The sequence below is a fragment of the Heterodontus francisci genome, chromosome 8 (genome assembly GCF_036365525.1).
Source record: "Heterodontus francisci isolate sHetFra1 chromosome 8, sHetFra1.hap1, whole genome shotgun sequence".
Classification (NCBI taxonomy): domain Eukaryota; kingdom Metazoa; phylum Chordata; class Chondrichthyes; order Heterodontiformes; family Heterodontidae; genus Heterodontus; species Heterodontus francisci.
In genome coordinates, this window is record NC_090378.1 from 95,929,302 (window position 1) to 95,953,577 (window position 24,276).

The window sequence follows — 24,276 nt, forward strand, 5'->3', positions numbered from 1 at the left end:
GTACAAGGACTAGGGGACAAAGATCGAAAGTATTGGGCAAAAGATGCAGGCAGAATATGAGGAAGCACTTTTTGCACAGTGTGTGGTAATGACCTGGAACTCGATGCCCACAAGAGTGGTGGAAGCGGAGACGATCAATGACTTCAAGAGGAAGTTGGATGGCCACCTTAGAGAAAGAGACTTGCGGGGTTTGAGCCGGGGAGTGGGATTGACTGCATAGCTCCGTGGAGAGTTGGCATGGACTCGATGGGCCGAACGGTCTCCTTCTGTGCTGTAAATGACTATGGCTATTTCCTTTTGTTACTTGCTAGCCTTTTTCATATTCCCTTTTAGCTTACCTAATCTGCATTTTCACTACTTATTGCATTCCTCTTATTTCCTTTAGTATTGTTTTATCCCATGGCATATTTTGTAGATCAAAATTAGTTGTACTAAATGGTCAATTTTACTTAAAAATAAAACTACGTCAGGTGATGAAGAGAATGGACAAGTCACACCGGTGAAGGAAAAGTGTTTGGTCAAGGGCAAAGCATGAAACTGTAGAAGAGCAGAGGGAACTGTACTTAGCAAGAAAATACCTAACCCAATGTTGTTGAATGTAAGAAATGGAAGAGTGTTCCAATCCATAATGCTGACGTCCCTTGCTCGAGCATATAAAATTCACCAAAAGGATTTTATTGAAAAAAATACTTTGTAAATATTCATTCACGGGATGTGGGGCACAGACGAAGCCAGCGTTTATTGCCTGTCACTAGCTACCTTTTAAAAGATGTTGGTGAGCTGTCTTCTGGAATTGCTGCAGTTCATGTAGTGAAGGCACTCCCACAGTGTTGCGTGGTAGGTAGTTCAAAAAAATTTGAATCATTCAAGAATGAAAGAACTTAGAGAACTCATGACTTTATAACTCGCATTTATATAGCATCTTTCACATCCTCAGCATGTCCCAAAGCACTTTACAGCTAGTTAATTACTTTTGAGGTGTAATCATTGCTGTAATGTAGGAAACACAGCAGCCTCTTTGCCCACTAACAGCTATGTGATAATGACCAGGTAATCTGCTTTTTTGTGATATTGATTGTGTAAAGAGCATCAGCGAGGACACCAGGGAGAACTGCAAAATAAAAGCAAAATACTGCAGATGCTGGAAATCTGAAATAAAAACAGAAAATGCTGGAAATACTCAGCAGGTCTGGCAGCATCTGTGGAGAGAGAGGCAGAGTTAACGTCTCAGGTCAGTGACCCTTCCTCAGAACCTGTTAAAAGGTTAAAAAGACAGCACCTTTGCTAATACAACACTGGAGTGTCAGCCTGCTCATCTGAGTGCTCACATCTCTGGAGTGGGAGTTGAACCCACAACCTTCTGATTCAGAGGCAAGTGTGCTACCACGGAGCCACCTAAGCCTTCAAATCACACAGCATTCTGCACTTTGTGAAAGTTAGCTTAGAAAGTGCTGTCAAATTGAAGTAAACTTGAAACATTCAAGAATTTCTGTCAAATAAAAAAAAAAATCCCAGATTCCTATACAACAATCATGGGATAGTCCATGGAAACTTCTGCGGCACATGATCTTGATGAGTCTGGCCAGCCCGGACAAGTGTCACTGAGGTCACAAAGTCCAGCCTGAAAGCAGCTCCGTCTCAGTCAATGCCACCTGATAGATTTTGTGGGGGGGGGAGGGGATGGGTGTGGAAAAGTACATTTCCTAATGACCATCAGAAACTAGGAGTACCTCAGCCACATTCCTGACTTTGATATTCCATGTTCCTATTTATTTTGGAAGTGCGGTGATAAGTTAATTCCGGGCTTGGTAAACATATTTCCATCCTTGCACAGACAGCTGCAAGTAAAAACAGCATCAGAACTTCAATCCTGATTTTAAAAATGCAAAATACAGATGCCACTTTAGAGTTTTTAACAAAAAAAAACAAGCATAAACAAAAGTTTAAACCAAAGTCGTATTCCCCGGGTGCTCAGCCTGTACAATGATCCAGATACTTTACAAGATGTCTGGGATGGCTCACTGTTGCTAGCCATAAATCTGAACTATGGAAAGTGGCCTTAAAATGAAATCAGCCTGAACACTTCCAATACTAAAGGAGATTTCAATTGGCTGCTGGAGCAGGAGGTTCCAGGCACCAGCACAGAGAATGATGAGGATCATCTGTTTAAGGGTCTGGGTGTCATTTCTTTTACAAAGTGATTCCTGACTACGCTGGCCCCCCCCCACTGACGTCATCAGGCTGCGCCGCGGTGCGCACACGTGCAGACGGTCCCCTGCTCACTGCGCATGCGCTGCGTTCAGGCTTGCCAGGACAGGTTAGCGCATGTGCCGATGACGTCACCGCGTGACGTGTTCATCTTTGGGCAACGCACCTGGTCGGCCTCTGCGCATGCGCTTTATGCAACACCAACGGGTATTCACGCATGCGTCAACCTTCGGATATTCACGCATGCGTCAAGCTTCGGCGTGAGTTTCTGAAAGTTGAAGGAGGAGAGGTTTTGTCAGGCATTTTCTCGCAATTATTTAGTCGTTTTGAAGATTTCAGTCTGCTTCATTTTTATCAGAAAGAGGAGATTGCTCCAAGGTAAGTTGCTCTGAAAACATTTCCATTGTCTGGGGAACTACATGTGCTCCAGTCCCTGTTGTAAGTTGCTCTGAAAACATTTCCATTGTCTGGGGCACTGCATGTGCTCCAGTCCACTGCACTGCACTAAAATCCTTTCCATTGTCTGGGGCTGTGTGCAGGCAGTACATGTGCTCCAGTCCCTGTTGTAAATTGCTCTGTTCCTGCACCCATCAGAGCAGTGCACGGACACACAGCCACCTGTTTCCCCATCCGCCCGTGAAACAACCATGCAGAGCCTTGTGAGACTCCGCAATTCCCAGCTGCTGCCTGTCAAGCAGAGAGGGCGTCCAAAGCTGTCAAGTACTTGGGGAACATTCAGCAAGAAGAGACTGAGCACTAAAAGAAACAAGCATGCCTTGTCCAGTGGTAGCACGGATGTGAATGCTCTTGCTGTGTACACAACTGGTGAGTTGGGAGTGCAGCCACACCGTTCTCCATCCTCAGTGTTGCTTTAAGGCAAAGGTAGATATGAGCGAAAGAAATGGAAGGTAATGCTGATAGTAGTAGGCAGGATTAAATGGGAGCGGATGGGAAGGCGCGGGAATAGCATAACCACTAACAGGGAACAGCTGGGCTAAATGGCCTGCTTTATGTTCATAGTCCAAAAGAAATGTGCTTCTTTTCCAGCACCCTCACATCATTCATGTTTTCCCTGAGAGCAGCATTGAACCATCACGAGATAGGGGCAGTAACATCATCCTGACTCCTACAGCTGAGGTGGGTACTAAGTGATTCATTGGCGGTGTTATCAGTACATGCCTTTACCGCAGAACATAAAGCATGCTCAGCAGTAATTTCATTGGAGGGAGGGAAGCTCTGACACTGATGTTCTTTGCTTATTTCTTTTCATGTAAAACATGCCGTCCAGAAAACAACCCTTGACACTTAAGGTCAGCATTCAAGCAACGAAGGCAACTGGATCATGCTGCGGAGCTTGTCACGACTTGGAAAGGAACCTTGCATTTCTGGATGAAGTGGGAATGCACATTGGGATGCGTTTGGGGAACATTCACCAAGAATAGACTGAGCTCAGACTCTTGTGACTTTGCCTTCTTCACATGGACAATACAGTAGTGGAATAGAGAGCCAAGCGTTCATTCACCACAAGGCTCTCCAGGAACAATCTCTTTAGCTGTGCATAGCAGAGACTCGGCCTGTCAGTCTAACGGGAATGCTGGACACAACACTCATGTATCCATGCACAGCAGTTCCTCGAATGTTTAATGCACTTCATAAAATTTCTCAATAATTAAACCTGGAATTGTTGAGGTTTTTGACGTTATTTTCCCGACTTTGCAACTGCACCAGATATTCAACTGTGGTGTGGTCCTGGGGGGAGGTGGGGTTGTGAGGGGGGGGAGGGAGGGGAAGAGGGGGTGGTGGGGGAAGAGGGGAGCAGAGGGGGAGGTGGGAGAGGTAGAGAGGGGGTGGGAGGAGAGGGGGTGGTGGGGGAAGAGGGGAGCAGGGGGGGAGAGGTGGGGGGGGGGGGGGTGAGGGTGTAGTGGGAGGGAGTTAAATTCAGAAGCTCCTGAAGAGCGGGATGCAAAAGGCAGGGAGCAGACAGCTGCAATGCCTAAAGTACAGTTGAGAAGTAGGGGAGAAAGCGGCTGTATGGGGGACCTGCAGCTGGAGAGAACGGCTGGATGGAGAGGGCCGGAAGCGAGAGGCCACAGAGAGCCGCGGGGAGCGAGCGGCCGAAGACCTTGGTGTCGCCGGGTGAGAGGACCGGCCGGTAAGTCTTTTGCCGTTGTAAATTTATGGCGCATGCGCAGAAAAACGCACTCCCCCCTCCCCCCCACCTCACGCTGCTGTCTCTGGCCGCTCTGCTCCCCTCCGTCACTGGCCCGTTCGCTCGGCCGCTCCGCTACCGGGCCGTTCGCTCGCCCACTCGCCGGCCGCTCCTACCAGGCCCGCTCCGCGCATCCCCCCCCCCCCCACCCGCCCGCTCTCTGGCCCCGGCCCACTCGTTCGCTCTCTCACTCCGCCATTGTGTGCTGACATGTGTTTGCTCGGTTGCCTCCGTGTGATTATTTGAGCAGCGCCATCTTTAGTCTTGGCAGCTGCCTAAAGTCGCAGATTGTGATGTTTTAGTGGCACAGGCTGCATTTGCGCATGTGCCACAGCAGCGCCCCCTAGCGGCAGCGTTGTCAGCAAATGCAGCCCATGTTAATCTAGAGTAGTTTCATGGGCGGTTTCCTTTCCCAGAGTCTAAAGTCCCTCCTGGACATTAAACCACAATGAAAATGGTCAATAACTCAGCATTAATTTGGAAAATTCAGAGAGGTCACAAGGCAGCTGGTGTGGAAAATGGATAGGAACACTAACAGTCGGGTCGGGACTAGTTTTTAAAAAAAAAGTTGAAACAATATACAGATTCACCCTGGGTTATAATTGACTTGGAAGTACATACAACAGGCACTGGATAGAAATAGATGTGATGCAAGATCATCAAGCATTCTTATGGCTTTCCTTATTTGTTGAAAGTTTAACTTTCACATACAAATAGAATTGATGTTAAATGGGTTAAAGAGGAAGCATCATTAAGGGACACTGCCCCTTTAGGAACTTTGACTGTGTTTTGCCATATTGGTCAGGCGATCTTCCTCATTCAAGGCCTCAGTGACAACTCCACTTAGATTAGAAGAGAAAAATTAATACCCCTCACCAGAAGCAGCATTTCATGCACATACATCAAAATTAAACTGCTTGAAACAATTTCGGGCAAAAACAAAAAGAACGGAAACTGTTCCAAGGAGAATTGTTAAATAGAGCTGTGACAGGAATGATTTGCATTTTGGCTCACGAGAGATTAGCAGACTAGATTGTGACCTTTCCTAATCTGTCTGCTGCCCTGTTGAAGAGCACATGGAGATGTGCTCCATTGTCCAGTTCACTGCTGAGGGGAGGGTTTACCCACAGAACACCTGGATTAGTGCAAATCTTCAGTTCCATCTTCCCTCTTGTATATTAACAGCTGAAAGGTAGCAACATATGAGGCTTGGCACAATGAGTTCCTGAGGCAAGTTAAATACAATTTTGACACAATTACAAGATGGAGTCCAGTAAATATTCTTTCTGAACAAACAGGGTATACTGGGTTCACTTGTGCTAAAATAGGGGATGGTAAGAGCAAGAACTCTAAAACCACAAACACCAATGGGTTACCTCAGTTTGCCACTTGTCTGTCTGTTCTATGTCTTCCTGAAGTCTTGGAGGGAATTGAACACAAGGATGGGAATTTAAAAAAAAAATCAAGGCATTGACTGGGAGCCAATGTAGGTTAATGAGCACAGGTAAGTGCAGTTACACTGGGTGAACAAACTTCTTCCATTTGGTATTGAAAGCATTCAGAGTAGAGGTTTTCTCATTGTTGTAAACATTGAAGTTCTCTTGAAATCCATGCCCTCCATTCAAAGCTTTATGCCACTATAATGTATCTGTCCCTCATTGGATTTAGCAAATCCATCAGACACGGCTGTCTGAAAATTGCTGAAATTATTGGAAGGCATTTGGTAACACTTCAAGACCTAATGCAAAACCAAAAAAATAATCCAAAAGGGCAGTAGATCCCTTCCACACTGAACCTCAAGTATTTCTTGTGGGATTTTTAGATCCTAGTCTGAAAATATGTTTTTGTTGGTTTATGACCAGATCCCTTGACACCACCTTTTAGTCTCAACAATGGGACTATAAGAGCAGGACAGAGGCTGGGTTTCTGAGATGAGTTCACTTTCCACTTTCCGATCCCAGAAAACCCCTCTACCATCTACAAGACTCAAGCCAGGAGTGTGATGGAATACCTCCCTGGATAGGGGCAGCCGCACCAACACAAGAAAACCTGACAATCCAAGAGAATGTAGTTTGCTTGCTCAATGTCAGTCACTGGACTCAGTGTCCAACCCCTCCAACATGGCTGTGACTGCAGTATGTATGATTTACAGGATGCACAACGTCAACAGCTTTCTCAATCTGTGACCTCCGCCAACTAGAAGGCCTGGTGCAGGAATACCTCCAAGTCACATCAGCCTGACTTGGGCCGAGATTGGGGTTTCAAAATGATAGGGTTCCCTACCCAACACCATTGTGGGAGAACTATATTACAAGTACTGCAGTGCTTCAAAAAGGTCCAAACAGCACCTCCTCGGAGCAACTAAGGTTGGTCAATAGATGTGGGCTTGCCAGTCTTGCCCACATCCCAAGATCCAAAAATGCCTTCGATAAATGCAGAATGGTGACCTCTGAGATTTCACATAGTATTTTCCAGTACCGAAGCAGGCCATTTGTCCCAACAGGTCCATGTGGGTGTTTATGCTCTACACCAGCTTCCTCCATCTTACCTCATTTCACTATCAAAATAACTTGACATTCCTTTCTCTCTCATATGCTCATCTAGCTTCCCTGTAAATGCATCTCTGCTATCTACCTCAACCACTCCATGTGTGACTGAGTTCCAGCATTCTTACCACTCTCTGGATAAGCAAGTTTCTCCTCAGCCACTATGTATTGAGCAGTAAATCCTGACCAGAAAGAGGCTCTTTTCTTGGGATCAATCTATTATTGTAATACGATTAGCTCCAGATAAGGACAAAATTTCCCTGTATAATGAGGCTACAAGAGAGTAAAACTGAGTTTTCCAAGTCTAATGACATCCGATCTGTCCCTCAAATTGACGGCTTCTGTTGTTCAGAAGCCAACAGCTCTGTGGGCTGCACATATACTGTCCTCAGCAAACCACTCTGTGAATTTAAGGGTTCGGCCTTCCCCAAAAGGTTGCTTTTAACTATGTGCCGTGAAAAGATAAGGAAATTGGATGGCCATTTGTAGGAAATGGACTTGCAGGGCTACAAGGATCAAGTGGAATAGCGGGACTAACTGCATAGCTCCGTGGAGAGCTGGCGTGGACTTGATGGGTCGAATGGCCTTCTTCTGTGCCATAAATGACTTTACATAAAAGTCCCACTGACTTGAATACTTTCAATGCAACTCCCTATGGAAATTTTGAACCACTAAATATCCGAGAGTCACTGCTGAGCGTTGGGGCAAGCACACACAGCAGGGTTCCTTTTTGTTCAGGCCTCTTACTATACACTTTGCCTGGATAGATGAATCACTTCCATCCTAAAATAACACCTGTTGTCCATAAAAGTAGCAAGGATGTATGCTGGACTAGGCAGACTGGGATGTTGGCAGCCATGACCAGCATAGCTTGCTCAGTGACTCAATGCCAAGGCAAGTTCCGAGAACCTTGTTTAAGACCAATTGGAACCCGGAGATATTCAACCATGGATAACTACACAGCAATATGGCATGGGAAGAGTTCCAGAGATGATGGGCATCTCTTAGACTTGTTTGTATTTGACTGCAGTGATTACACCAAGACTTTATGATTTTCCCCACCTCAATTTTTCTCAACCTCCTCTCCTGAAGGCACTGCATCGTATGGAGTTTCCACGGATATCAGCCACTCTTCAGTACTTTGCCAAGGAGCCATTCCTCATGTGCTCCTGGTCAGAGAGTTCCAGCAGGTTTTTAAACCATAAGAGAAAAATAGGAACACTAGTTGGCTATTCCTCCCCTCGAGCCTGCTTCCCCATTCAATTAGATCATAGCTGATCTGTATCTTCAGCACCATTACCTCAAAATCCTTATCCAGCAAAAATAGTGACCTCAGTTTTGGAAGCTCCAACAGACCCGGCATCCGCAGCCTTTGCGGGAAGAGAGTTCCAGATTCCTTCTACCCTGTGTGTGAAGTAGTGTTTCCAAATCTCTCTCCTGAATGGTCCAATAATTAACATTGTGTCCCCTCATTCCCCCTTCAGAGGAAATACCCTATCCAATCCTTTTAATATTTTAAACAACTCGATCAGATCACCCCTCAATCTTCTACACGCCACAAACAAGCCTGATCTTACACTGGCCAGTGGTACACACATGCCAGCTGGTACCCTGGAACATGACCCCAGGACCGCAGTCCTCTTCCAAAGTTCAAGGATGAGGAGGATGCAACGGAGACCAGTAAACTCAGCACAACTGTAAATCTAGCCCAGAGCCTCTTAATCTGCATGAGTCAGTTCCTTGCCAAGTATGTAACTTACTGAATGAGTCTTTGAGATACTTTCTCTAACGCACATTTAAACTGGGGACACAGTAGAGACATATCCTTATATAACATTGTTAAACTAACACTCTTAAGCCAACCCATCCTTCATCGTCACTGAAGGTGCTCCAGTACAGTATACAATTGTGTTCCTTATTGCTATTTATGGTGCAACAGTGTCTCCAGGACCCTGCCAACAGAATCTAACTCATTTTAGTGCCTTTACGATTAAAAGTCACATTTTCCAGTCCCTCCCCATCTGACATTAGAATATGTACAACAGGGAAAATAATTCATTCCACTCAAACTCACTTGCAACCTACAAGGAATTCCTTACTTGTAGATTACTGTGTCCTATTTTTGGCTTTTGGGTATGGTTGGCAATAAATTCTCTTTGAAAATTCTTGTCAAACGAAACTGCAGCAATATTGTGCAGTACAGCATGAGCTTTCTGCCACCTGGTGGTGATGTGCAGTATTGTGCACATTAAGAAAGGAGCTTCACCAACAGAATCTGATGCCCTGTTTAGATTCAACCGTCTCCAACACAGCTCAAGAGTTATGAATGATAATGAACTGCACTCACATTGACTGAACTCAAATGTTCTTCAGGTTGTAGCTTCTAATGACGCTAAATGTATCTACATGCCAGCTACAATACACCGCAGTTCTTATTTTCTGGTCATGGGACCTGTTGCAACCTAGAAACAAGTTGTGAATTACTGAATCCAAAATGCACGCAGCACTGCATTGTACCTATAGTGATGGTTGAAGCAGAGGTCAATTGACTGATTAATAAAAGGGGGGGGGGGGGCGGAGGGTGTAGTGGACAACACAATTTATTTTACAAATTTCTCCCAAAAAGACTTGATGATATTCCGAGTTGTGCAAGTAGCCTCACAAAGCCCAGGAGGAAAACTTGCTTATAATGTTTCTGGCAAGTCTCTCTACAGCCTGCTGCCACGGAGAGAACAGGGATGGGCTTCCTCCCTCTGCTGGATGCTGATTTCAGTGGTTGGGCACAAGTTAGAGGCTCAGTCACTGTCAGCGTGATTCCCCAATATATTTTCCTGCCACACAAGATTTGCCTGGTTTGCCAATTCAGCTCACACAGTTCCGTCACACATACTGGTTGCACACTGGTGAGGAGAGGCATTCATTTTTTAAAAATTAAGAAAATAATTCATGAGTTATTAAAACACAATAAGGATGGGCAGGGCAAGTGATATGTTGCAGCTGCATTATGCGGGAGCTCGTGGACATCAAAGTGTTCCACAGCAACCACGTCTGTAGCAAGCGCCTACGGCTCTTGCCGTAGGAGTGGGAAGTATTGGATGTGATAAACATAGGGAGAGAGGAAGTATTAATGGGATTAGCATCCTTAAAAGTTGATAAATCACCAGGGTCGGATGAATGTACCCTAGGCTGTTAAAAGAAGCAAAAAAGAGGAAATAACAATGCTCTGACCATCATTTTCCAGTCCTCACTGGATACAGGTGTGGTGCCAGAGGATTGGAGAACTGCTAACGTTGTACCTCTGTTTATAAAGGGAGCGAAGGATAGACCGAATAATTACAGGCCAGTCAGTCTAACCTCAGTAGTAGGCAAAGTAATGAAATCTATTCTGAGAGACAGGGTAAACTGTCACTTAGAAAGACACAGGTTAATTAAGGATAGTCAGCATGGATTTATTAAAGGAAGATCTTGTTTGACCAACTTGATCACATGGCAGACTGGTTAAAAAAATAAAATCCCATGGGATCCAGGGAAATGCAGCAAGGTGGATACAAAATTGGTTCAGTGGCAGGAAACAAAGGGTAATTGTTGACGGGTATTTTCGCGACTGGAGGGCTGTTTCCAGTGGCGTTCTGCAGGGCTCAGTACTGGGTGCCCTGCTTTTGTGGTATATATTAACAATTTGGACACAAATGTAGGGGGCATGATCAAGTAGTTTGCCGACGACACAAAGATTGGCCGTGTGGTAGATAGGGAGGAGGATAGCTGTAGGCTGCAGAAAGATATCGATGGTCTGGTTGGATGGGCAGAAAAGTGTCAAATGGAATTCAACCTGGAGAAGTGTGAGGTGATGCATTTGGGGAGATCAAACAAGGCAAAGGAATACATGATAAATGGGAAAATACTGAGAATTGTAGAGGAAGCGAGGGACCTTGGAGTGAATGTCCACAGATCTCCGAAGGCAGGACAGGCCGATAAGTCGGTTAAGAAGGCATATGGAATCCTTTGCTTTATTAGCCGAGGTATAGAATATAAGAGCAGGGAGGTTATGCTGGAACTGTATAAATCATTGGGTAGGCCACAACTTGAGTACTGTGTGCAGTTCTGGTCAACACATTACAGGAAGGATGTAATTGCACTGGAGAGGGTTTATGAAGATGTTGCCAGGACTGGAAAAATGCAGCTATGAGGAAAGATTGGATAGGCTGGGGTTGTTCTCCTTGGAACAGAGAAGGCCAAGAAGAGATTTGACTGAGATGTACAAAACTGTGAGAGGCCTGGATAGAGTGGAGCTGAAGGGTCTATTCACCTTAGCAGTGACAAGAGGGCATAGATTTAAAGTGATTGGTAGAAAGATTAGTGGGGAGATGAGGAAAAACCTTTTCACCCAGAGGGTGGTGGGAGTGTGGAACTCACTGCCTGAAAGGGTAGTTGAGGCAGTGAGTTCCAAAAGTGTCTGGAAATGCAACTCAAGTGCCATAATCTGCAGTGCTATGGACCAAATGCTGGAAGGTGGGATTAGAATAGGTGGATCGATTTTCGGCCGACACAGACACGATGGGCCAAGTGGCCTCTTTCTGTGCCGTAAACGTTCTACGATTCTGAGCGAGAGCTCCAGGGTGGATGGGCAAACTCACCATGGCTCTGTGGTACAGGAAGCCATTCAAGTGCAGGGAGTAAACAGGAATGTAGTGGTAGCAGGAGACAGTATGGTCAATTCTCTGTGGCCGAGATCAAGAGTCCATAAGGCTATATTGCCTGCCCAGTGCCAGAATTTGGGACGTCTGCTCAGGGCTGGAGAGGAACTTGCAGTGGGAGAGGGAAGATCCAGTTGTCATGGTCCACTTAGCTACCAACGACATAGATAGGACTAAGAAAGAGGTTCTGCTTAGGGAGTGAGCGCAGATAGGGGCCAAGCTAAAAAAGCAGAACCTCAAGAGGTAATCTCTGGATTACCCGAGCCATGAGCAAATTGGTTCATGGGACACTGGCACCAGTACTGGGGAAAGTGGGAGCTGTACTATTGGGAGGAGTGAGCACGCGAGAGAATCTTAAACAAACACTAATTAGACATCCTCTAGTCTTCTATACTCAAAGTAATAGAAGCCTTGTCTATACAACTTGCCCTCAATTTAAATCCATTTAACCTCAGTATTATTCTGGTTAACCTGTACTTTTCCTCATCCAAGGCCAATGTATCTTGTCTGAGGTGCAGTGCCCAGAACTGAATGCAGTACTCCAGATGGGGTGAAACCAAAGCTTTATATAATTGCAACACAACTTCCACCCATAGATAAAGTCTAACATTCCATTAGTTCTTTACTTTTTTTTTGTATCTGACCACTAGCTTTTAGAGATTGTTGTACTAGAAACTCTAAATCTCTCTGCTTCTCCACAGTTCCTAGCTTTGCTTAGAAAATACTCTCCATTTTCCTTAGGTCCAAATTGATGATCTTGTCCTTTCCCATATTGTACTGTATTTGGCCCAGCTTTGCTCACTCAATCAATCAACTTTCTGCTCTACACCATTTACTATGCCTACAAATGCGGTGTTGACAACAAACTTGGATATACAGCTCTCTGTTCCTTCATCCGAGTCATTCCCCTGCGGACATCACTAGTTACACCTGCCAATTAAAGTATACACCCATTATCCTTACTCTGTCTCTTACCTCTTAACCAATTTGCTCGCCAGGTTTTAAGTTAAATATGTAAATTTATTCCGTGGACCCTTTCTCCCTGAAGGTACTGATTCATATTGGGTATTGTTACACAGGGCCCAACAGCCCTCCAGTATCTTGTATGAGTGCCCATCCTTCACACACAAATGCTGATATGTGATGCTATCTGTAGCTGATTAGCCTTTGAGCTCAACCCTGTCCTCACCTAATGTCCACTTTTACACACCTCCCAGGAAAGGTCACTGCATATTGATCTGGAACTCTGGACAGTAACGACTATTCTGACACTGCCCCAAGCCGAGATCAACGGCCTTAACACAGACCAGACGTCAGATCTGGAATCTCTGGTCTGTATAGCTCAGTGTAAAATAAATGTTAACCCAAAAAGTAAATCCACTGAAAATAAGGAGGAGCAGTGACTGGTAACACATCAATACTCTACTTACATATATGGACCAGGAAGTCCGCCAAGGGCATTGAAACATAAACATGTGTCTTCTACTATAACAGGACCCTGAATCTAGAGAAATAAAGTTGGCATGTTTAATGTCACCAAGCAAAAAAAAAAACTGTACTCCAACATTGTCAAGTTTGTTTAAGGTTAGAATCCACAGTTGGACACTCATTGTTGGCTGTTCAGGTTACAGACTAACTGCAATTTGGCATACATCTTGCATGTTAAATCAGTAATTAACATCACAAACTTCCCCCAGTGGCCTAGTGAGCAAGGGCACTGCTCAGAATAGCACTGATCAGAAAGTCAGTTACTTAGCTGTTCTGAGCCAGACCATCAGCTTGCTAGCAAGAAGAAAATCTATTCTTGCTCCTTACTGCTACCCCTATTGGAAATTAATTCCATTTAGAGCTGAAGTGAGCATCAGGTTTGGTTATGTTGCAACCTGTGGTTGAATAGCCCTCTATGTTCACCATTTAGAATGAGGTACTGGAGGGTCGCAGATGCCCACATAACTGCATCGCAAAGAGTAAGTGACTTCAATAAAGGCAGCCAAAAAAAAATTGGTGACATTCCACACACAACTATTGGTGAATTCAATGCATCTAAAGTAGATGCAATTTCATAAGAATAATTATACATAATTTATGTATAAATAGATCACTTATTTGCAAAGCAGGCATCAGAACTTACTGTGGGTGCACTAACAAAACAGGGTGAGGGGACAGGGAAGGCTGGCATTATCTGGTTGTGACAAAAGTGAAGCATTTTGTTTCCATATTATGGTTTTGGCTTCTTTCATCCCATCACAGTACATACAGGGTTAAAAGAAAAACTAGACTCATGCACAGAAAATGGTCTATAGCTTGCATTGATACACAAAGCCCCAGAATATAGTCACCATGTTTGGTCAGGTGTCCGAGGAAAGTCATTCAATTCAAATAAAAACATCTTGTAGATTTTATCTGAATACATATTTGCCTGGCAGCCATTACAAATTTATGGGTCTACAGTAAATGTTCACTTGGGTGCAGTGTCACGGGTCACACTCATAAGTGGACCCAGAATCTTGAGAGCAGCTTTCCTACCCAATTTCTAGTTAAATGATGGCATGACTCATGGATCTCATGAGACCTCTTATTGTGTGCGCTAGACACTGTGAATTTGCATATGCCACCACTTGTGTGCCAGCATTACAAGTGACTACAATTTAAATGTACTTCATTGGCTGTAAAGCACTTGGGATGCCCTGAGGTTATGAAAGGCGCTATATAAATCCAAGTCTTTCTTATTTGAAAGAATTAGATAAGCAATATTCAAAGAAAACTAATTGATAAATAGAATGGAAGGCTGTAGTGCAGTTTATTCATACAATTACATGACAAATCACTCGTAAACAGAGACCAGATGATAAAAAGCCCTGGAAGCTGACACTTACTTGTATGGCTGCTTCTTGACATTTCTTTATTGAGATTTCATCAGGCTCACCTTGGTACTCTGGTACTGGAGAACAATTAATAATCAACTTACAGAAAGTCTCATCTAACTTACAATTATTATGCACAGCAAATTAGAATTAATACTTACAGTCAATCTTTTTTGAAATAAGCGTGAAAGGAAACTTGTCACCCAGAATTTGAACAACCTGTTTTGCAAAGACAGAGCAAGATTTAGTCCAAGTTATAATTAAAGGCTTTTTATGGTTTCATAATAACTGTGGTTGCTTAAGGTAAAACAACAAACACCTTATCCAGCTATCCTACTCAATATTTTGTTCTATCTGTATTAAAGGATGCACTGCAGCATCACCTCCCAACCCAAAGCAACTACCACCTAGAAGGACAAGGGCAGCAGGATACCTGGGAACACCATTAACTCCAAGTTCCCCTCCATGTCACACACCATCTTGACTTGCACATGTAGTATTAATCCTTCATTATTCGGCCAAAATCCTGGAACTCCTTCACTACAGACTACGGCAGCTCATAAAGGCAGCCCAACACCTTCTCGAACACAGCTAGGGATGGACAATAAATATCAGCCTTACTCATGACACTCATATGCCAAGAACAAAAAAAAAACACACAGCCAAATACCCCTTTCCCAACAGTCCCAGTATGTTAACACCTTGTTTCACGGTGTTTCCATAACATTGCTATCCTTAGCCATTATGTTGAAGATCACAGGGCAGGACATGCAGCTGAAAGCAACTCAAGATTGTATCAACAGGATTTTACTACCCCACTCCCCCACCGATACTGAGAGGCTAGTGAGGAAAGAGGGATAGAGACAGAGAGAACAACCCTACATCAATTTATTGTAAAGTAAAATATCAACATTAATTGCATAAATGATCTAGAATTTGCTGGAGCAGGGCATCACACAGCAGGTCCTGTTAGTCTTGCTCCCGTACCCTTCAACTTGAACCATGTTGCCCACAAAACTGCTGGAAGTGTAAGCTGATAACACAGCAAGGGAAACAATGCCTCTGGGAACTTGATGATGAACGACATGATCAACATAAGCTCGAGGAACAGCATCTCATCTACCGATTAGGCACACTACAGCCTGCCGGACTGAACATTGAGTTCAATAATTTCAGAGCATGACAGCCCCCCATTTTACTTTCATTTTTTTTTACATTTTTTACAATTTTTTTTTTGCATTTTTTTCATTTCATCTTAGTTTGTTCAGTTTGCTTACCCACTGTTTTTTTTCAGGTTTGCACTTGCTGCTGTTCGATATTCAGTGTATTAACAGCTAATCTGTACTAATGCTTTGTCTTTCAACACATCATTAACATATTGTTTGCCTTTGCTCCGTGACCTTTTGGTCAGCTATGTGGCCTGGTCCAATCTAGACCTCCTTTGTTATCTCTTGCCCCACCCTCACCTCACTTGCTTATAACCTGTGACTTTTCTAATATTTGTCAGTTCTGATAAAGGGTCACTGACCCGAAACGTTAACTCTGCTTCTCTTTCCACAGATGCTGCCAGACCTGTTGAGTGGTTCCAGCATTTCTTGTTTTTATTTCAGATTTCCAGCATCCGCAGTATTTTGTTTTTATATTATTATGATCAACTGTCTATTCCCTTAACCAATGAGAGTTAAGGACTGAAAGCGAGAATTAATTAGAGTGAGTGAAATCAGTGTCAAATCAGATATAGGAAGCGAAAAAAGCGGGAAAGAAATATTAGATTGAGAATTTTTTTTCAAAGGTATGAATTTATCAATCATAACACGTACCAATTGCAGTTTGATACTTCAATGAAGCGCCCACACTTAAACCTTTCACGCTTCCTACTTAGATATGCAAGTTATTACCTAATAAAAAGGGTACCATCCTGCCAGGCTTTCAGCCTATTTAAATAAATGAGAAGATGAAGATTGCAACCAGTAAAACCTCATTTCCTGTATGTTGACAGCCCTGTGCCCGGTATAATGACAATATAGTGCAGTTAGAAAGCCCATCAGTGAAGGGGTGTCCAGAGTGAAAGCACAGCGACAATATCACCCTGTTGTACCCTGACCCACCTCCTCCAGTTTCCTCGCGTTACCAGTAACAAACACCAGGCTGCGAACCGAATTAGCAGCCATTGCCGATCCTGTAAAGTGTGGAATAGAGAAAGCTAAAGCTTCGGCTGTTTCCGGGTGAGGGTACGGGCGGCGCTTGCGATTGGCCCAAACTTTGCAACCCAGGATGTCATCCCAATGGAACGATGGAACATGGAATCAGCCAATGGCTGCATTCGGGGAGCATCCGGCGGTCCAATCAGCTTCTTCAGTACCCGGAAACTGATTGGAGTAATTGTCATTGCACATGGTGTGAGCTCAGAGGGGAGCAGGTAATGGACTAACTGTCGCCAAAGGTTTACTGGAGCTGTCCTTTTTGTTTCTGCCCAATAAATCATTCAGGGTTATGCACCAAAAAAAATAGCAATAAAACCAGAAAAATGCTGGCATAAAAATTCATAGTATATGCAGAGGGAAAGTTAACATTACTAGTCCGTGCTCTTCGCTGGAATGTAACATTTTGCTACCTGCGATAAAATGTGTTTTGGACAGAATGTACCTGCAGAGTCGTTGCCCATGTTGTACCATGGAAGGTGCTGTGAATAAGGTGTGTTAAATAGTATTTCTGTTGTGCATGGCTGTTAGTGGGATTTGTGATCACTAAGAATGCGAAGACCGTAGACTGTTTAAAACATATTGAGGTTTGTTTAATTTTAAGAGTGACACATCTCAATAGAGGTCACGTTTGAAATCAAACGCATGAGCGCCACTCTAAATAAATGATATTTGATGGGTCTGGTTGTGGTGATAGGACGATTGCTTATGGAATTGAAGCCTTTGAAAATTAGGGTGGTTGTTGTACGAACAATGAAATATCTACATGGAGAAAGGTGTTTGATACAGTGCCACTGTGAGCAAAGTTATAGCTCGTGGAATAAATGGGAGAGTAGCAACATGGATACAGAACTGGCTGAGTGACAGAAAACAGAGAGTGTTGGTTAATCGTTTTTTGGGCTGAAGGAAGGTTTGTAGTGGAGTTCTCCAGCAGGTCAGTGTTGGGACCCTTGTTTTTCCTGACATATATTAATGAGCTAGACATTGGTGTACTGGGCACAATTTCAAAGTTTGCAGATGATATAAAACTTGGTAGCATTGTTAACTGTGAGGAGGATAGTGTAGAATTTCAAAAGGACATAGACAAGTTGGTGGAATGGGTGGACAGGTGGCAGCTGAAGTTCAATGCAGAGAAAAGTGAAGTGATTCATTATATTTATTATATTTTTATTTAGAGATACAGCACTGAAACAGGCCCTTCGGCCCACCGAGTCTGTGCCGACCAACAACCACCCATTTATACTAACCCGACAGTAATCCCATATTCCCTATCACCTACCTACACTAGGGGCGATTTACAATGGCCAATTTACCTATCACCTGCAAGTCTTTGGCTGTGGGAGGAAACCGGAGCACCCGGCGAAAACCCACGCGGTCACAGGGAGAACTTGCAAACTCCACACAGGCAGTACCCAGAATCGAACCCGGGTCCCTGGAGCTGTGAGGCTGCGGTGCTAACCACTGCACCGCCCATTTTGGTAGGAAGAACTTGGAGAGACAATATAGAATAAAGGGTACAATTCTGAAGGGGGTGCACGAGCAGAGACACCTGAGTGTATATGTGCATAAGGCATTGAAGGTGGCAGGACAGGTTGAGAGAGCGGTTAATAAGGCATTCAGTATCCTGGGCTTTATTAATAGGGGCATAGAGTACAAGAGCAAGGAGCGTACGTTGAACTTGTATGAGACACTAGTTCAACCTCGGCTGGAGTATTGTGTCCAATTCTGGGCACCACATTTTAGGAAATATGTGAGGGCATTGGAGAGAGTATAAAAAAGATTCACGAGAAATGTTCCTGGGATGAGGAGCTTCAGTTATGAAGATAGATTGGAGGAGTTAGGACTGTTTTTCTTGGTGAAAAGAAGGCTGAGAGGAGATTTGATAGAGGTATTCAAAATCATGAGGGTTCTGGACAGAGTAGGTAGAGAGAAACTGTTCCCACTTGTGAAAGGATCGAGAACGAGAGAGCACAAATTTAAAGTAATTGGTAAAAGAAGCAAAAGTGACATGAGGAAAAAGTTTTTCATGCAGCCAGTGGTTAACGTCTGGAATGCACTGCCTGAGAACGTGGTGGAGGCAGGTTCAATTGAAGCATTCAAAAGGGAATTAGACTGTAATAATGAAAAGGAAGATGATGCAGGGTTAAAAGAGAAGGTGGGGAATGACACCAAGTGAATTGCCCATTTGGAGAGCTGGTGCAGACACAATGGGTCGAACAGCTTCCTTCTGCACTGTAATGATTCTGTGAAGAGTGGGATACTAGGATTAAAAAAAAACTGCCATGGCTAACCAATGAGCACAGCTACCATACTGCTGCTCCTTTGTTCTAGCTGAGCTAGCTGGCCTTTTAAAAGCCCAGGCATTTGAAAAATAAGGAAGTAACTAATTATGTTTACTCTCTCCCTTACCCTAGCGTAGCATAAGAACACCTATTGAGCTTGGTGAGGTGAATCAGAACCAATATGATCTCATGGACTAGTTTTGATCACCTAAGGAGGTTGGACAGGAATTTTCTAATAATTTGCAACTACTAGTGGAAACACATTTTCATGGCTCTTGAACCACAATCTTTACTACAAAAGCTTAAAAAATTGTTTTATGTTGTATTCTCCCTTTCAAATTAATTTTTAGGTAGAGGGGGGGCTGAATTTGTCATTCAGAGCTGGCAAGTCTTTGTGATGTGTTAGTTGATAAACTGACATCAAGTAAACCAAGGAGCAAAAATCTAGTCGCTCTAGTTGTTCTTGGCACAATTCAGGAGTTAGTTTAACCGATGTAGCTCAAGGTCTCCAAAATCACTGCTCCAGAGCCCCAAAACAAATCTTATAATGTCCATCTGTAATTTCTATTCCACATTTTTAAATGGCTCTGCATTTTACAGCAAATATCAGTGCACCCTCATTTATAACCAAGATTTTGGCAGCTTTGAAAATTTAATTTGTTTTGCCTTATGCTGCTGGTGTACTGAAATATGAAGACCTGGATCTTTTAAAGTTTGGGATACAGTAATTTGTAATATGTTAACAAGCAATTTCCCTTCTTTGCCAAGGTTTGAAAATGAATTTACTGCCAAAGAGCTCAAAAGAGTTCAGTTCTGCCGAATATTGGGAGACATTCTTCAAAAAAAGGGGTGCAAGTGCCTTTGAGTGGTATGGGACTTATGTGGATCATTGTGCAGTACTGCACAGGTATATCAAACCTAAAGATAAGGTACGGTCATAGTCTCAACTTGTTAAATTGTAATTTTTTAATAGAAGTTCATTCTTAAAACAAAAATGGTTATTTAGTTGTATTTTAGCAGAAAATCAAGCTCATATTGAATTAAATTTTCAGTCTGGGTTTGGCCACTAATGTGTGTTTCAACAATTTTGTTTTTAAAAAAACAAAGCTTTTACATCAGTTTTATCCTGTTAGAAATAAACTGGTTGATTTCTTCTTTAGCCCCTAGTCATAGAATCATAGGACCATAGAAAGTTTACGGCACAGAAAGAGGCAACTTGGCCCGCCGTGTCTGCGATCCCTGAAAAACGAGCCACCCAGCCTAATCCCGTTTCCAGCATATGGTCCGTAGCCCTGCAGGTAACGGTGCTTGTGGTGCATATCCAGATACCTTCTGAATGAGTTGAGGGTCTCTGCCTCTACTACTGTTAAAGGCAGTGAGTTCCAGACCCCCACCACCCTTTGGATGAACAAATGTTTCCTCATATCCCCTCTAATCCTTCTACCAATCACTTTAAATCTATGTCCCATAGTCACTGACCTCTCTGCTAAGTTAAATTGGCCCTTCCCATCCACGCAATCCAGACCCCTCACAATTTTGTACATCTCAATCAAATCTCCCCTCAGCTTCCTCTGTTCCAAGGAGAACAACCCCAGGCTATCCAATCTTTCCTCATAGCTGCATTTTTCCAGTCCTGGCAATATCCTTGGAAATCTCCTCTGTACCCTCTCTAGTGCAATTATATCCTTTCTGTAATGAGGTGACCAGAACTGCGCACAGTACTCATGTTGTGGCGTAACTAATGATTTATACAGTTCCAGCATAACCTCCCTGCTCTTATATTCTGTACTTTGGCTAATAGAGGCAAGGATTCCATATACCTTCTTAACCACCTTATCAACATGTACTGCTACCTTCAGGGATCTGTGGACATACACTCCAAGGTCCCTCACTTCCTCTGTACCTGTCAGCATTCCTCATTAATTGTGTACTCCTTTGCCTTGTTGGACCTCACCAAATGCATCATCTCACACTTCTCTGAGTTGAATTCCATTTGCCACTTTTCTGCCCACTTGACCATTGATATCTTCCTGCAGTCTACAACTATTCTCCTCACTATCAACCACACAGCCATTTTCGGGTCCTCTGCAAACTTCTTGATCATGCCCCCTACGTTTACGTCCAAATCGTTAATATATACCACAAAAAGCAGCGGACCTAGTGCTGAGCCCTGCGGAATACCACTGGAAACAGTCTCCCAGTCGCGAAAACACCCATCAATAATTACCCTTTGTTTCCTGCCACTGAGCCAATTTTGTATCCAGCTTGCTACATTTCCCTGAATCCCATGAGCTTTATTTTTTTTCCAGTTTGCCATGTGGGACCTTATCAAAAGCCTTGCTAAAATCCATGTAGACCACATCAACTGCACTACCCTCATCAATCCTCCTTTTTACTTCTTCAAAAAATTCAATCAAGTTAGTCAGACACGATCTTCCCTTAACAAATCCATGCTAACTATCCTTGATTAATCTGTGCCTTTCTAACTGACAGTTTATCCTCTGTCTCAGAATTGATTCCAATAATTTGCCCACTACTGAGGTTAGACTGACTGTCCTGTAATTATTCGATCTATCCCTCGCTCCCTTTTTAAACGAAGGTACAACATTAGCAGTCCTCCAATCCTCTGGCACCATACCTGTATCCAGTGAGGACTGGAAAATGATGGTCAGAGCATTGTTATTTCCTCTCTGGCTTCTTTTAACACTTCATCCACCCCTGGTGATTTATCCACTTTCCAGGATGCTAATCACTTTAATACTTCCTCTCTGCCTATGTTTATCACATCCAATGCTGCACATTCCTCCTCCTTAACTACAATATCTACATCTTCCCATCTTTTGTGAAGATTGTATTTTTGATTCTGAAGAAAAGACTGGTTGTAGCTTCTAAGTGGATGCTCAGCACAGTAACATAGTACTGCTTCCTGTTTGCTTGTAGATATCTACCATTTTGGTTTGAGTTACTCCATTAAAGCAGCCATGTTTGGAGTTGAGCTACAGGCATTGTTAAAGTTTTTTTTCTTTGTGTTTTCTGTCAGTACAGAGCTGTGATCAACTAACCTGAGATATAATATGATTATGGGTTCACGTCCCATTCCAGAGACTTGAGCACAGAATCTAGAGTGCTACTCAGTTAGAGGTGCCAAGTTTCAGATAAGACCAAGACCCTATCTACCCTCTCGAATGGGCAGAAAAGATCCCATGGCATTACTTCGAAGCAAGTCCCGGCCAATATTTATCCCTGAACCAACATCACTAAAACAGATGATCTGTTCAGTCATCTCATTGCTGTTTGTGGGACCTTGCTGTATGCAAATTGGCTACTGCGTTTCCTACATTACAACAGTGACCACACTTCAGAAGTACTTCATTAGCTGTAAAGTGCTTTGGAACATCTTGGGGTCATGAAAGGCGCTATATAATTGTAAGCTCTTTCTTTCATTCTTGAACCTCTTTCAGGGAAGGGAGCCTGCCATTCCTTATTGAAGGTGAAAGGTATGGGAGATGTGGTGAGGGTTTTATTTTTACAATTGCTTATAACTAGGTGATCCAAAGGTGGATTCTGTAAGGAGTTCAGAAATCTTTACCCAGCTGCCGTTGGATTTGGGCTCATAGAACAAAACAGCCCATAGTTTGACAGTAAGATTGGTGGTTTTAGACTATGGGGACAGCTGGGGTGGGGTGGGGGCTGTGGAAGAATTTGTACCTGTGCTGTAGAAGGTACTTAACTGAGATAATAAGGGGCACATTATCGGGCAGAGGCAAATCATGCCTTTTTGGGACTGAGGCATACTCGATGCTGCTGGTGACCACATTGTATTCCATTCCCCAGTAGTGTAATTCTTTTTCCAAAGAATCACAAACACAAGAAATAGGAGCAGGAGTAGACCATATGGCCCATCGAGCCTGCTCTGCCATTCAATATGATCATGGCTGATCTTGGGATTCAATGCCACTTTCCTGCCCGCTCCCCATATCCCATGATTCCTTGCGAGACCAAAAATCTATCTGTCCCAGCCTTAAATGTATTCAATGATAGAGCATTCACAACCCTCTTAGGTAGAAAATTCCAAAGATTCACAACTATTTGAGTGAAATTATTTCTCCTCATCTCAGTCCTGAATGTTTGGCCCCTTATCCGGAGACTGTGTCCCCGTGTTCTAGATTCCCTGACCAGTGGGAACAATCTCTCAGCTTCTACCCTATCAAGCCCTTTCAGAATCTTGTATGTCTCAATTAGATCGCCTCTCATTTTTCTAAACTCTAGAAAATGTAGGCCCAATTTACTCAGCCTCTCGTCATAGGACAACCCCCTCATCCCAGGGACCAATTTAGTAAATCTTCGCTGGCTCCAGTGCAAATATATCCTTTCTTAAATGTGGAGACCAAAACCACACAGTATTCCAGGTGTGGTTTCGCCAAAGTCCTGTACAATTTTAGTAAGACTTCTTTATTCCTGTACTCCAAACCCCTTTCAATAAAGGCCAAAATGCCATTTGCCTTCCTAATAGCCTGTTGCACCTGCATGTTAACTTTGTGTGTTCTTTGTATGAGTACCCCCAAATCTCTCTGAACATCAACACTTACCAGTTTCACACCTTTTAAAAAATATTCTGCTTTTCTATTTTTATGACCGAAGTGAACAACTTCACACTTCCCTACATTATACTCCATTTACCATCTTTACTCATTTAACCTGTCTATATCTCTTTGCAGCCTCTCTATATCCTCCCCGCAGCTTATCTTTCCACCGAGCTTTGTATCATCAGCAAACTTAGATACATTACTCTCTGTCTCTTCATCCAAGTCATTAATACAAAGTGTAAATAGCTGAGGCCCCAGCACTGATCCTTGCGGCACCCCACTATTCACTGCCTGCCAACTTTAAAATGCCCCATTTATGCCCACTCTGTGCTTCCTGTCTGTTAACCAATCCTCTATCCACGTTAATATATCACCCCCAACACCATGAGCCCTATTTTTGCCTATTAATCTTTTATGTGGCACCTTTATTGAATGCCTTTTGGAAATCTAGGTCTACTACATCTACTTATCTTTATCTACCCTACTAGTTACATCCTCAAAAAACTCGAATACATTTGTCAAACAGGATCGCCCTTTAGTAAAACCATGCTGACTTGTTCTAATCATACTATGCTTTTCCAAGTGCAATGTTAAAACTTCCTGAATAATAGTTTCCAGCATCTTTCCAACGACTGATGTTAGGCTAACTGGCCTGGCCCTATTTTCTCTCTATCTCCTTTCTTAAA

The 24,276-nt window shown here is 43.4% G+C and overlaps 2 protein-coding genes across 12 annotated transcripts in view; one reads left to right on the forward strand and one right to left on the reverse strand.

The window, feature by feature from the left end:
- itpa (inosine triphosphatase (nucleoside triphosphate pyrophosphatase)) overlaps nucleotides 1-16,764 on the reverse strand; it is a 30,964-nt gene extending 14,200 nt beyond the window's left edge. The window contains exons 1-4 of the mRNA XM_068036511.1: nucleotides 16,630-16,764; nucleotides 14,683-14,740; nucleotides 14,534-14,598; nucleotides 13,088-13,161 (exon numbers count right to left, since the gene is read on the reverse strand). Coding sequence (XP_067892612.1) covers nucleotides 13,088-13,161; nucleotides 14,534-14,598; nucleotides 14,683-14,740; nucleotides 16,630-16,692 — 260 coding nt within the window. The 5' untranslated portion in view covers nucleotides 16,693-16,764. The remainder of the gene's footprint in view (nucleotides 1-13,087; nucleotides 13,162-14,533; nucleotides 14,599-14,682; nucleotides 14,741-16,629) is intronic.
- A 134-nt stretch (nucleotides 16,765-16,898) lies between these two features.
- Nucleotides 16,899-24,276, forward strand: part of mettl13 (methyltransferase 13, eEF1A lysine and N-terminal methyltransferase) — a 38,556-nt gene continuing 31,178 nt past the window's right edge. For 10 of the 11 annotated variants that reach the window (XR_010975566.1, XR_010975567.1, XR_010975568.1 and 7 more), the window contains exons 1-2: nucleotides 16,919-17,215; nucleotides 19,773-19,933. Coding sequence is in view for 5 of the 11 variants with exons in the window: in XM_068037790.1 (XP_067893891.1) it covers nucleotides 19,781-19,933 (153 nt within the window). In the remaining 6 variants the exon portion in view is untranslated. Of the gene's footprint in view, nucleotides 17,216-19,772; nucleotides 19,934-24,276 lie in introns of all 11 variants that reach the window. The other variant, XM_068037789.1, reaches the window with a different exon arrangement.